This window comes from Lucilia sericata, unplaced genomic scaffold, assembly GCF_015586225.1.
Source record: "Lucilia sericata isolate MDLA Ls3-8-SP2 unplaced genomic scaffold, ASM1558622v1 Contig000801F_arrow, whole genome shotgun sequence".
Taxonomy (NCBI): domain Eukaryota; kingdom Metazoa; phylum Arthropoda; class Insecta; order Diptera; family Calliphoridae; genus Lucilia; species Lucilia sericata.
Genome location: NW_023994793.1, coordinates 191825 through 206178, shown reverse-complemented (window position 1 = coordinate 206178; position 14354 = coordinate 191825). Strand labels below are relative to the sequence as shown.

The 14354-nt window shown below is 31.1% G+C and overlaps 1 protein-coding gene across 5 annotated transcripts; it reads left to right on the top strand.

Moving 5' to 3' along the window:
- Positions 1 to 96: 96 nt before the first annotated feature.
- On the top strand, positions 97 to 14318 carry LOC119608181 (ventral anterior homeobox 2). 5 transcript variants are annotated; one of them, XM_037962495.1, is made up of 5 exons: positions 101 to 406; positions 480 to 612; positions 708 to 855; positions 11918 to 12066; positions 13179 to 14318. In XM_037962495.1, the coding sequence occupies exons 3-5, from the start codon at positions 801 to 803 to the stop codon at positions 13944 to 13946; spliced, it is 972 nt and encodes a 323-aa protein (XP_037818423.1). In that variant the 5' UTR covers positions 101 to 406; positions 480 to 612; positions 708 to 800; the 3' UTR covers positions 13947 to 14318. The 5 variants fall into 5 exon arrangements, 4 of the variants coding, with proteins under 4 accessions (XP_037818424.1, XP_037818423.1, XP_037818422.1 ...); XM_037962494.1 differs by having other exon boundaries at positions 103 to 406; positions 703 to 855; XM_037962496.1 differs by having other exon boundaries at positions 97 to 612; positions 703 to 855.
- The last annotated feature ends 36 nt before the right edge of the window (positions 14319 to 14354 follow it).

The following is a 14354-nucleotide window of genomic DNA, read 5'->3' as shown; positions in this document are numbered from 1 at the left end:
AATTTTAATTTTAAGATTTTAGTTTTAAATTTCAATTTTAAAATTTTAGTTTCAAATTTTAGTTTTAAAATTTTAGTTTTAAAGTTTAATTTTAAAAATTTAGTTATAAATTTTAATTTTACAAATTTAGTTTTAAATTTTAATTTTAAAAATTTAGTTTTAAAATTTGGATTTTTTTTTTTTTTTTTAGTTTTCGACGTTTCTTTTCCAAGTTAGGTTTAATTCAATAGTTCCCTTCTGATAATAATAATTTATAATTTCACTTTCTCAACCTCTCGGATTTATTACCGATTTCCGGCTCTAGTTCCTGGCGGCCAACTACTTTATCGGAAGTATCTCCCAAATGAGGATAGGGTAGATGGATATTTCCTGTTCGTGACGTGTCCAGATGTCAAAGTAGTTTGAGGTACGAATAAATTATAAATTCTCTAATTCCTTTTATTTATTTCTAAATAATTATATATATTTTTTTTTATTAGGAGAATTACCTATATAAGATTTAGGAAAATCTTGGTTAATCAACCTCGCGACTCACTGATCCCTAGGCCAGAGCTCTAACCTAACTCGCGCACGCGTGGTTAATGTTCACACGCGGGATGAAATTTACGAGACGTAAGACTTCCTATTTTTTTATATAAATATCTCACTATTCACTTTTTTTTTTAATATATATTTATCTTTTTTTTTTTTATTTTCTTAAAGAAAAGGAACCGAATCGAACGTCCGTCTATGTGTCCCGGTATTTCACTGTACTGTAGTCGGAATATCACCAAATATACCCTAGCACCCCAGGCGTGGTGATGCTAATGCGGCTGCTCCCTCGATGGATGGAGTTTGGTGTTGAGTGGCTTGCAGGTTTGTTTATTTAGCTTTTTCTTATTTTTATTTTGAAGATTTAGTTTTAAGTTTAATGTTAAGTTTACAATTTCTTTTCAATAAAATTTATTTAATTTATAAAAAAAAAACAAAAATTTAGTTTTTTTTTTGTATGACGGAGCCACAACTCCACCTTCTTCTTTGTTGGCCCAGTTCGATTAAAAAAGAACGAATTTGTCCTCGTTTCCTGCCTCGAAACCTAGCTTTATCGAAAAGATGGCTGATATTTTTTTTTTCAGCTATTTAAAATTCATAGTTTTGTTCATTTGTTTTTGTTTACCAAATTTCCATTTGTCAAAGATGACAAGAAGTATAGAAAATCCCTTTATTTTTTTGTTTACTCTTCTTCTTTTTATTAGTAGCTGTTTATTAGGGAGGTGCACACTACAGAAATGTAACTTATACAAGTAATACCATTGAATTTTCCTTCCTTATCCAGGTATGTATGTTCAGGGTAAACTCTGTTCATACCAGATTTATCACAGTGTATCACAGTGAGTAAGAACAAAGTCTCGGCTTATTTGATGGATTCGTATTTCGGTCTACCGGTTACGTCTCTAGGTGCTGTTGCCGACTCAACAGAGATGTTTTTGCATCTCGGAAGTTACGCAACGGGGCAGCAATGGTCAGAGATTAGAAAGTGCACGTAGACTGGACCGTAAATTCCATATACGCAAATTGCTACCTGCGTGTAAGAAGCACAATGGGGCGGTGGTTAGTCGTTGCAAAAGCCATCAAGGTAGGTGTTCACGTTAAGCACTTCGACATTTGGGTCTCAGGGATAAAGTCTGTTAAAAATGGTTAAAGTCGGTCCATTATTTCACCTAGTCCCCATACAGAAAAACGGTACAACTATGTTTTTTATTTGCGTTGATGATCCTGAAAAATTTTGTAATTATCGGGCATCACTTGACCCTAGCCCACATACAAAGACCTCTTTAGAAAATTAGTTAAATGTCCACCATTCGCTTAAATCCATCCATCCACCCAGTCCCGATATAAAGCCTCTTTCGGAGGCATATAACTTAAATGCTTTATTATGAAAATGATCATATGCGTAGGTACTTTATATCCGGAATAAAATCTCTTCAAAGATGTTAAGATATTTTGATCTAATTTTAACGAAATCCTGCCAAGAACAGATAAAGTGTTCCAACATATCTCCGTTCTTTCCTAAGTCTGAATCCGTTTGTCCAATTTTGTATAGTTGTGCCCGTGTCCACTAACAATACGTGTCATCATAATAAGCCCGGACTTCTTCATCCTGAGGTTAGGGAAACCTCATAGTATAGCTGTATGTCTTGGTTAAAAAGTTTTATAAAAGCATTGAACATTCGGAAAACTGGTGCTAATATAATTAGAAGATCCAATCCAGTTTTAAATGTCCCATTACTATAAAAAATCTTCAGAGTTTCACTATCCTCTCCATATGCTTTACATTCGCCTGAATCCGCCCGTATTCTGTGTGTCCACTTAGAGTACAAACCATCATACTAACCTCGGCTCTTTTCGTTGCGGTTATCCCATGGGATATTTGTTGTTCCACAAACTACTTCATTATGTCAAGGTGCCGTATATGTTTATCTCGCCTATGTTTATAATTCAGCCCTCGTTGTATGGAACACTTTTTGCATTCTTGAGGTTAACTTCTTTCGTTGCCAATTATTCCTGAGTGGAGCGGTACCCATTTGATACAAAGCTTAACTCTGGAAGAGAATTTGGTTAAGACACTCTTACAGTCAAATACTGTTTTAGATTTAACCTTATCGCTAGATATCAGCCTTAATTGCCTTCGAGCTGTCGGTAATTCTAATCTAGTTTTCACATCCGTTATTTCAGGGACTTCTGCCTTGAGGTTAGAGTTGTAATTAAGTAGACGGTACTAAATTTCTGGATTTTCAATATTGAACCACAAGCCCACTTTGTCCACCAGTTTAGAACCATCCGTATAGCAACGGATTTCTAGGGGTATATGCTCTAATGTTCCGCTTGACCATAATGTAGGATGAGTATTTCAAAGTTCCCGATATATTCTGCGTGTGGTATGCGATCAGGGACGTCCGATGTTTGTTTATAGCCTTCCAATGCGTCCAGAATACATTAACGACGTGTCATATAAACGCCTTTAGTCATTTTGTCAAAATTTAAGAGTAAAATCCGCTTCGTATCTTAGATATGCTTCAATAAAAGGAATATCGCCAAAAAAATTCAAAGAGTTGATTGACGTAGTGCTCACGAGCCCACACACACCCAAGCAGCATGTACAGTGCTACTGAAGTTAGAATTGGTCTAATCACGTTTTTAACAAGCCAGCCTCTATTCTAGCGCCCAGCATCCATATGCCTTGTAGGTGCAATTTCCGGAGGAGAATTACATAGTGTTAAAAAGTTTTCAATTTCCTCCTCTTAAGTTAAAAACACCCATTTTTTCTCATTGTGTATTTAAAAACTATGAATGCTAATTAATAAATAAAAATCACTACGCAAAAATTTAAGTGTTCATAATGAATAAAAGAGGAGGTTCTTATTTCTACATTTCTTATATGACTATAAAGAAGACAAATATTAGGGTCTTCAATATTTTAGCACTTGAAAATAAAAACGAATAATTTTTCGATATATAAAGTTGTTCAATTATTTAAGCGCCAGTCTATTAAATCATATGTACTCTTATAATTATGATGAAATATTTTCAAATTCATACACATTTATACTCATATTTATATTTTTCCGTTTAAGAAATTGCTCATATTTATGATTTAATCATACTGTTGGCGCTGTCACATTATGTTGGACTGTCGTGTCAAAATGATTTAATTTAATGATCAAATTTGCCGACTGCATTATAATCACACATCAAAATGACAACTTAATTTTTCTAATTGCTTATTAAAAGTGAATAAAAATTCGATATTTCATTGGTGTTTTTTTGGGGTAAAACGCATCAATAACTATAACATAAAGAATGGCGATTGGATTTGATGAAATTTTGAGGGTGTTTAAGTTTTAAGGAAGAATTTAAAAACTAAAGCTAGTTTTGATGTGTAATGAAATGATCGCCGAAAAACACATTGTGCTAATGTTGGTATATCAATATACCTTCTAAAAATCGATTATTGGTGTGAAATATAGATAATTTATATTGAAGTATTTTTAGTGATTTAATCACCCTTTAAGTTTAATTATTGTCCGACGATTCAGAAACTCATTCACATTGATTGTGCTTGATATTGATTGAATCAGTGATGTTTTAATCGTTTCTCCTTAGGGATGTAATATCCGGTATCATATTGCTCCCAAAGTGTTTGGACCTAATTTCTGCTTATAGCCAGTAACATTCGTCATATTCCTCTAGTCCAATTTAGTGAAGTTGTGCTTGTAGACCTGTATGATCACTGAGGAGACTTCTACTCAGTGTTATCTTGCCCATGCTTTTCATTTACAGTCTTAGACATAACCTTATTGGCTATTAATACATTTATTGCCTTTGGACTATCAGAAAATATGTTTACGTCTATCTGCGCTATATTTAATCACATTTACCTAATCAGTAATAGCACCCATGTGTCTTGTTGATCCTATCCTCTGTTAGGATTATATTTAAATACTTTACTCCGTCGGTCCTCTTTTTGTCCAGGAAACATTGCCCCCGGGACATGTTACCTTGCTGATCTTCCCCTCATTTTAGTTTGATTGTAATCCGGGGGAAAAGACGGTTCTATAAACTCGTGAAGATCAAATACATACTCGGTCTTTCTTTTAATGATTTGACTTGTGGTTAAAAGAGAGAGAGAGCAATATAATCTGGTACCACAGGAACCGGTATCCCACAGGACAGCGTTTCAAACTTTATCTTGTCCCGGTTATTGGAGAGATCCCTTCGAGGTGCACGTGGTGGCTGTGGTGTAAAGCCAAACTAACAGTAAGAGAATGTTGGTTAAAGGACTGATGCTCGGTTCTATAAACTCGTGAAGATCAAATACATACTCGGTCTTTCTTTTAATGATTTGACTTGTGGTCGAAAGAGAGAGAGAGAGCAATATAATCTGGTACCACAGGAACCGGTATCCCACAGGACAGCGTTTCGAACTTTATCTTGTCCCGGTTATTGGAGAGATCCCTTCGAGGTGCATGTGGTGGCTGTGGTGTAAACCCAAACTAGCAGGAAGAGAATGTTGGTTAAAAGACTGATGCACGGTGAAGTCTATAATTTTGGACTGTCAAGAGTACTCAAAACTCTATGTAGGAAGATCTTTCATATATTCGTCTCTCAAACAAACCCAGTCAGTGAATTAAATTTTTACTCTCTGTCGATCATTCTCTTGAAAAAACTCATCTTTGTAGGACATGCATAACGAGGAACTCGGAGAAACTAATTTGAAGTTCATAGGTGTTATCATGAAGAATTAGTGACCATATTTAAAAAGAAAAGGCTGAAGGAATTATGTTATGCGAACTTCGAACTTAGTTTTCAATATTTCGACTGTATTCTATGCAGCATGGCACATTGTTCCGTTCAGTTGGAATCGTATAATTGCCAAGTTCATATTCGAATGAACTTCAAACTTAATAATTGCCAAACGTATGTACTTGAAGTGTATATCTCTCTAAATAGAATTGCGAAGCTAACTCCACTCCCAATCGAGAAATACTAACAGCAAAATGAAGAGCGTTACATATTGATTTTAAAGATGATCATGGTAAGAGAGAAAAGATTTAGTCGAGTTTTGAGTTATATAATAATCTTTAGAAAATTAAATATTTTGAAGTGATCGTTGCAAGAAAGAAGTGAAAAATTAAAAAAACTTTCTTAAAGTGTGAAAATCTCTATGATTAATTGGTGTATAATCTGGTTTGGTTTTTGGCAAAAATGTCAAACAAAAATGAAAGTAATATAACTTTTTGATCACATTTAATAACTTGATGGCAACATAAACTAAACGATTTTTTCAGATTTTACAATAAGTTAAGAAAGAAATACATAAATTCCGATCACTATTTTATAATTTAATGCAGAAGATCACTTTCAAATTGTAGAAAAAAGATTACAAATACCATTAAGTACTAATGAAAACCCCCTATTTGTACGATCACTAGTGCCTCACGATCACAAATATCTTGAAAGATCTAAAATCTTTTTTAATAGAAATGAAGGATCAGTTTGTGATCGCTAATCAGTATTAACATTATGTTTGATATAATCTAAAAAAATATCTAAAAGTTTTTAAAAGATATTTCCTTAAAATTTAAATAATATATTAAAATAATTTTTAACACTAATTATTACAAATTTTAAATAAAAATGCTAATTAATTGTGACAAATTTAAACAAAATATGCACAATTAATTACAAACAATTTTCGTATAGCGAAAAAAATAAATAAATAAAACAAATTCAAAATATATTAGAATCAACTTAAAAACAAAATTATTTCAAATAAATTCTCAAAAAAAAAAAAAACAAAAACGGCAAACGATGTTGCTGAAGCGTAGAAAACAAAAAGAACACAATTTGAATATAATTGACAAATTGTTTTGAACAAAGTGCTAAATTAAGCATTTACCACAAAAATTTTAAAACATTTAGTGTTTTTGAGAATGCGAGGTGCAATTTTTTTCTTGCCGCTTAATGAAGCTGCTTGTTGCTCATTAGTTGAAAAATTATGATGTTTATTTGGCTTTAAATGTTTCTTAATAGAGACATCAAGTTTCAATTATATACGATTATTATGAACATATTTTGCTGTTGTCAAAAGGCAACAACAACACAAACTAAGAACATAATTATTCAAGGGTTACGCCTTCCGATTTGCTATATAGGAATAAAAACACAAACAAATAACCATTCTTCAAGTGGCTGTGATCTATTTGTATGCCTTAGCATCAACACCGATCGTGCTCATGATTGGGGTGTTACACATTTCACACATGTTGTATATATGCTGTGTTGGTTGTTGGAAAGAGCAAGAATTTGTTTTGTTAGTTCTACTCTTTCTAGTCTAAATTTAAATCTTCTTACAATTGGATATTTTCATATGGGTGGATTTTTGTTTTCTTTAAAAAAGATTTCACAAAAAACTTCTTATTCACTTGGTCTTCGATACAAAATTTAGTTTTAAATTATTTTCTTTAACTAACGGTTGTTTAGCGGAAAGTTGTTTTTATAAAAATTTTAAATTTTTATTAAAAAAATACGTATTTTAAAAATGGAAACCCCTTCGGTAGTTCATCGTTATCGCAATAGTTTTTCTATAGAAAATATTCTATCAAAACCCAAAGCGGTTAGTGAAGAAATTAATCATAAAAATAACTATGATTTAAATTTAACAGTGCATGATAGTGATCACTGTAGTGATCATTTAAATAGTGATCGTGAAAAATTACATGGTGTAGTTGGTGGTGGTATTGATATGAGAGCTTCAAGTCCTGAATCGAGTTTTAATGAGGATAATTTAGATGATGCTAAAAGTGATATTACCTCAGAAGATGATCATGGTAAGTTAGTAATGATTTAGTAGAATTTGAAGTTAATTAAGAATCTTGGGTAAAAGTAATAAATATTTCTTTATAAAAGTTTAATTAATGGATCATGGTATGAGTGAAATATTTCCATTGAATTTTAAGAATATAGAAATTAGGAAGTCAGATACTATTATAAAAAAAAATTTATAATGTTTGTTTAATTTGGAGAAGGACGGCCGTTAATTTTAAAACAAAGTTTCGCAAATGATTAATATATTTAGTTTAAAAAGAGGATATATGCTACATCAAATACAACAAATAAAAGATCACTTTAAAAACAATACAGACGTTAAAATGCAATATCTCCTAATTTTGACCTGATCTTTCTATGACCTAAGATAAAAATTCATCTGTCTCAGAGTATTCTAAATCATTTAGAATTTTCGAATTGTACAAGAAAGAATGAGAGGATTCCCCATATGTGAAAAATACTAAAATGCTTATATCCCGGAAACTAAAACAGTTAGAGTTCACAAATTTTTTACAGTAACCTTAGTATCTCATATAGAATAAAAATGAGAGGTTAGTAATAGTAGGCATGTCACCTTCCATATGAAATATCGACATTTGGCGGAATATGTATATAAGAACTAAAATTCTCAATTTTTGCCGGAGACACTTTAGTACCAACATAAATTTTTAATACAAAAATGGGCAGAATTTCAGAATTTAATGATTTATGAAAAAAGATTGTTAGAAGACAAAGCGACAGATTCTTAAAACAGGACATGTTTTTATACTAGAATGTTCCTAGTATAGTTTATAGTCCAGTCTATAGTCCAGTCTATAGTCTAGTCTATAGTCCAGTCTATAGTCCAGTCTATAGTCTAGTCTATAGTCTAGTCTATAGTCTAGTCTATAGTCTAGTCTATAGTCTAGTCTATAGTCTAGTCTATAGTCTAGTCTATAGTCTAGTCTATAGTCTAGTCTATAGTCTAGTCTATAGTCTAGTCTATAGTCTAGTCTATAGTCTAGTCTATAGTCTAGTCTATAGTCTAGTCTATAGTCTAGTCTATAGTCTAGTCTATAGTCTAGTCTATAGTCTAGTCTATAGTCTAGTCTATAGTCTAGTCTATAGTCTAGTCTATAGTCTAGTCTATAGTCTAGTCTATAGTCTAGTCTATAGTCTAGTCTATAGTCTAGTCTATAGTCTAGTCTATAGTCTAGTCTATAGTCTAGTCTATAGTCTAGTCTATAGTCTAGTCTATAGTCTAGTCTATAGTCTAGTCTATAGTCTAGTCTATAGTCTAGTCTATAGTCTAGTCTATAGTCTAGTCTATAGTATGGTCTATAGTCTAGTCTATAGTATGGTCTATAGTCTAGTCAATAGTCAAGTCTATAGTATGGTCTATAGTCTAGTCTATAGTCTAGTCTATAGTCTAGTCTATAGTCTAGTCTATAGTCTAGTCTATAGTCTAGTCTATAGTCTAGTCTATAGTCTAGTCTATAGTCTAGTCTATAGTCTAGTCTATAGTCTAGTCTATAGTCTAGTCTATAGTCTAGTCTATAGTCTAGTCTATAGTCTAGTCCATAGTCTAGTCTATAGTCTAGTCTATAGTCTAGTCTATAGTCTAGTCTATAGTATGGTCTATAGTCTAGTCTATAGTATGGTCTATAGTCTAGTCAATAGTCTAGTCTATAGTCTAGTCTATAGTCTAGTCTATAGTCTAGTCTATAGTCTAGTCTATAGTCTAATCTATAGTCTAGTCTATAGTCTAGTCTATAGTCTAGTCTATAGTCTAGTCTATAGTCTAGTCTATAGTCTAGTCTATAGTCTAGTCTATAGTCTAGTCTATAGTCTAGTCTATAGTCTAGTCTATAGTCTAGTCTATAGTCTAGTCTATAGTCTAGTCTATAGTCTAGTCTATAGTCTAGATAGTCTAGTCTATAGTCTAGTCTATAGTCTAGTCTATAGTCTAGTCTATAGTCTAGTCTATAGTCTAGTCTATAGTCTAGTCTATAGTCTAGTCTATAGTCTAGTCTATAGTCTAGTCTATAGTCTATTGTCTAGTCTATAGTCTAGTCTATAGTCTAGTCTATAGTCTAGTCTATAGTCCAGTCTATATAGTCTAGTCTAGTCTATAGTCTAGTCTATAGTCTAGTCTATAGTCTAGTCTATAGTCTATTGTCTAGTCTATAGTCTAGTCTATAGTCTAGTCTATAGTCTAGTCTATAGTCCAGTCTATAGTCTAGTCTAGTCTAGTCTATAGTCTAGTCTATAGTCTAGTCTATAGTCTAGTCTATAGTCCAGTCTATAGTCTAGTCTATAGTCTACTACTCTTTCTGTTATAAACTAGTACTATTTCAGAATTTAGGTTTTCCATACCTGTCACATAGAAAGAGGCAGAAATTCTTCTGCTGGAAATTTGTTCCACATACTGCCGGTACGTTTGAAGGAAGAATTTTCCCTACAATATGCTGCACGGAACACTTGCTAATTGACCACAAATATAAGACTTCTCTCAGAACTACTATCACATCACGTTTTTGAGGCAAATTAATAAATTTAAATTTGGCCACATTTGAGACGTTTTATCAAAGCGGTTTATTTACAAAATTTGTTGTATTGTCTGAAAGTCCAATCTGTCGTCTTTAACATAACATATTTTATAAATAAAGGTGTCTGCTAGTGCTGTCATAGCGTCTCAAATATGGCCAAAGTTGGGAGTTTTTCTATTTTTTGGACACGATATTACTTGATGTGATGGAGAAATTCTAATGCTAGTTTCGGATTCAGTGCAGCTCAATCCTTTTAGAATAGTATAATTTGGTCTCTGGGTTAAACATTTGTTGGCCTGTGTTATTAATAAATTTTTCCCCTGACAAATCCTTACAGAGTTTTATTCAATTATTCAATTTTATTTAAAAAATTATCTTAAAATAACCAAATTTAACTTTAAGTGCATACCTTTTAATTCGCTGTTGCAGTTAGCTTCGTTATCGTTGTTGTTCTCTTTCTTATAAGAAAACAATGGCGGCACTTTTTTTTATTTCTTTGCAAATTCTTATAGGAAAATTTTCGATCGCAATTTATTTATCATTTGTAAGAGATATTCATTTAATAACATAACACTTCACTTATAAAACACTTTAGAAACAATTATTTAACACATTTACATTTGTTACACTTTTATTTTTTATAAAACAATTAATTTTCTACCGGACGTTTGTGTTTAGCAATACACCAACTTAAAATCACGAAAAAAACTAAAGATAATGTAAACAAAACAAAAGCTTAATGCAGTGTTGCATTTTCTGACATGTTACCCGTGCAGGTGGAAGTTTGTATTTAATGGGGAAATATTGTGTAATTTAAGAGGAAATTGAAATTAAAAGGGATTTTTATAATTTTGAAAGGGAAATGGTTATAAATAACAGGAAATAATATTAAATTAGTACTAATAACGTTATTTTAATAAGTTTTAATTGAAAATTTATAAAAATTAAAAAGATATATTGAATATTTTTTAATAATTGTAGAGAAAATTAAAAAAAATAAAAAAAAATTTTTAAAAAATTTACTAAAATTTAATAATTTTTTACATAAATTAAAATATATTTCTGTTATTTAAAATTATCGTATCAAATATTATGAAAAATATATTTTTTTAAAAATATAAGAGTAATTAATGTCTTTGGTTTATAGTTTTTTTGTAAATAATTTAATTTAAATCTGTAAAAAACCCATGAAATTGTCATTCATTTGATTTACAACAAATTCATTTTATTCTAAAACTAATTAAACCATCATGTCGCATTAATTAAAACAGTTCCCTTATATTGAAAGTAATTTGTAAAAATAAATTGAATTTGAAAAAAAACCAACTCAAATAAAATGTGCGTTAATTTAAAGCAAATTATTCAATGTGTTAGAACAAAAAGTTGGCAACGAGAAAATTGCGAAATAAGTTTGTTATTAGTGTGAAATTAAAAAGAAAATCTATATAGACAAAAAAATAAAACATGGCTGATCGTTGATTGCCAAAAACAAATTAATGTTTAAACTTAAATTCATTGGTTGCTGTAGAATTTAAACTATTACAACTAATACAATTGGCTATTTAGATAAAACAAATATTTGATTTTAGAAAATTTTATGGTGTTCACATTTTGAATGCTGAAAGATCAGATACATTATTTTCTTATTATATAAATCTATTAAGTTGTTAATTTTAAAGTTCCTCAAATAATGAGTCTTCTTTTCTGAAAAAGTGGTTTTGGAGCAAAAATCCAAATGCTATTCAAACTATACAATAATGCTGATAGTCTGTTACAAACACTATTCTGAAGCACGATTGCAAAACTACTTTTTATTTAAAGTTACTTTTAAAATTCTTTAAATCTCGAAAATTTATTTAAAAACGGTTTAATTTTAGAAACTGTTTTTTTACATAACTGAGTTTTTACATAAAGTTATTAATTCGTTGTAAATTTGATATTCTTCAGTAATATGTATTTTGAAAAATATTTGATTAAATTGAAGATTTTTTTTAAATATTTTCAAATTTTTGTCTTTTTAGGTTCCAATGATGATCGTAAAAAGCGACCACGTACTGCATTTTCAGCCTCTCAAATTAAGGCTTTGGAAACGGAATTTGAAAGAGGAAAATATTTATCGGTGGCTAAAAGAACTGCATTGGCTAAACAATTGCATTTAACTGAAACTCAGGTATGTTTTTTTAACAAAAAAAAAAACTTTTAATTTTTTTAAAACCTTTATGAAAAAAATGAAAAGATTTTTAAGATCGAAGCCAATTTATTTGTTTCATTGAAATTATTTCAAAAATTTGTTTAAGAGATTATTGTATAAATTACACAAAATATTCTAAAATGCGTCATTATAGTCTGTTCTCGCTCTAATCTGGCCTTAAGTTGAATCATTTTGGCATAAAATTATCATCTTTGGAACTGGTTCTGTTGTTTACTCGATACCCGTCTTATAGAACTGTTCTTTAATCAGTTATATTTGTTCCATTTTTTCACCTCTGAACTTGTTCTAGGGAAGAAAGTTCTATCTAAATTTCAACTTTGACCTTGTGCATGTTCTAAAATTTCAAACCTGGGATTGCAAAATGGAAAGCAGTTTTGGAAACCTTTATGTGATCTTTTTTAATTCCTGAAGTATTTTCCCAGATATGGTCAACATTTGTAAAATATCCCATTTTTGGAAATTTTGTTTAAGTTTTTGGGCATTGCGGGGATTTCCTTTGATCTTTTAAACATTCCATTAAGAATCTAAAACTAAAATTTCTATTAAAATTTAGATAATTTTTCCAAAAATCGATAATAAATTTGAAGCCAATATCTGAATTACGATCTAAAATATAGCAATTTAAAGATCCGTCCTTAAAGAAAAATCTATTAGTAAATAAATATGTATAACTTTTGATCTAAAACAATGACAGTTCTTTAAAAAATCAGGAATTCTTAAGAATATACATTGGCAGCCCTATATCAACGTTCAACTTATCACTTACCACTTGGTTTGAGTCTTAACTTAATATTAAAATTTAGTATCGGCCAATTTTAGGGAAATTTTATAACTTCCACTGCTGATACCTTATTCAAGAAATTGGGAATTCCTTTATAATAGTAGTGGCAACTCTATTAAAACATGTAGTGCTAATCCGTTATCAATTGGTTTGTGTCATCACTAGAAAGCAAATTTTTTCATTAAAACTAGACAAATTAAAAAGGAATGTGTAAATTTTATGATCTTTTTCTACAATTTAAGAACTTTTAAATAATTTAAACTTATTTTACCTTTAACTTCTTTTGCAGATCAAAATATGGTTCCAAAATCGTCGCACTAAATGGAAGCGCAAATATACTGCCGATGTAGAGACCTTAGCTTCACACTACTATGCCCAATTGGGCATAGGAGGTTTAGCTCGTCCCATGGTGGTCGGAGATCGTCTATGGTTATTTAGTCAAACACCTGCCGGTCCTGCACCTCTACAATCCATAATGCTAAATAGTCCAGCACCAGCAAATACACCTGCCTCCGCCATAGCCCCCCTAGCTGCCACCCAGCTAAGAGCTTATCCCGGTTCGGCCATCATGCAACCATCGATAGCCAATGCCAGTGTTATAGAAAGTGCTCGCAATGCCATACTCTCTCGGGGGCAACCTTTAAATTATGCTCTACCTTCATATCTAACACCACGCTCTCCTGCCTCCTCATCATCCACTTCAAATTTATCTTCATCTCCACGATATTTAGATTATGCAGCTGCTTCGAGTCTTTATCAAAGTTCACCAGCTCCCTCTGATTCCTATTTACAAATGAAATATAATGTTTTAAATAATCTAACAATGCCCGAGCCGGAATCACCGCCCACTTCAAATGGTCTGGCCGAATTGGAACGTGTATTTGGTGATACAAATGCTAACTTTTTGGAACATAAATCTTTGAATGGTGAAAAGGGTGGAAATAAAACAGATTTTGGTTTTAATGGTTTGGCGGTAACGCAGCGTTCGGTTAAGACGGGTCATGAAACGGATTCAGAGTGCAGTGATATTGATTGTGAACAGATCGATGATGAATAACGGAATTTACTATATAGAGTTTATAATTTAGGTTAAATTGTTGTCATTATAGAGAAAGCTCAACCCTTTTTATGTTCGAAATAATAAAGTCAAAACATTGTCTAGGCTTCGATCCGTTTAAATGCCAATTTTTTCACTGATTACAAGCAAATTAAACCGGTAAATAAATTGTTTAAAAATATTATAAATTTCACAATGAGTAGGGTATCTTAAGGTTGGCCATAGCCGGCTAAATTTTCTTCTTATTAGTTTTAAGAAATGCAACCAAAGTAAACTATTTATTTTAGAAATGTTAACTATAAAGACTACTTACTCTTAGATATTAATATGTAAAATAACTAAATAAATGTTCCTAGAAATATTTGAATAAAACAAATTGTAAATTAATATTTATATTTGTCTTTGGGT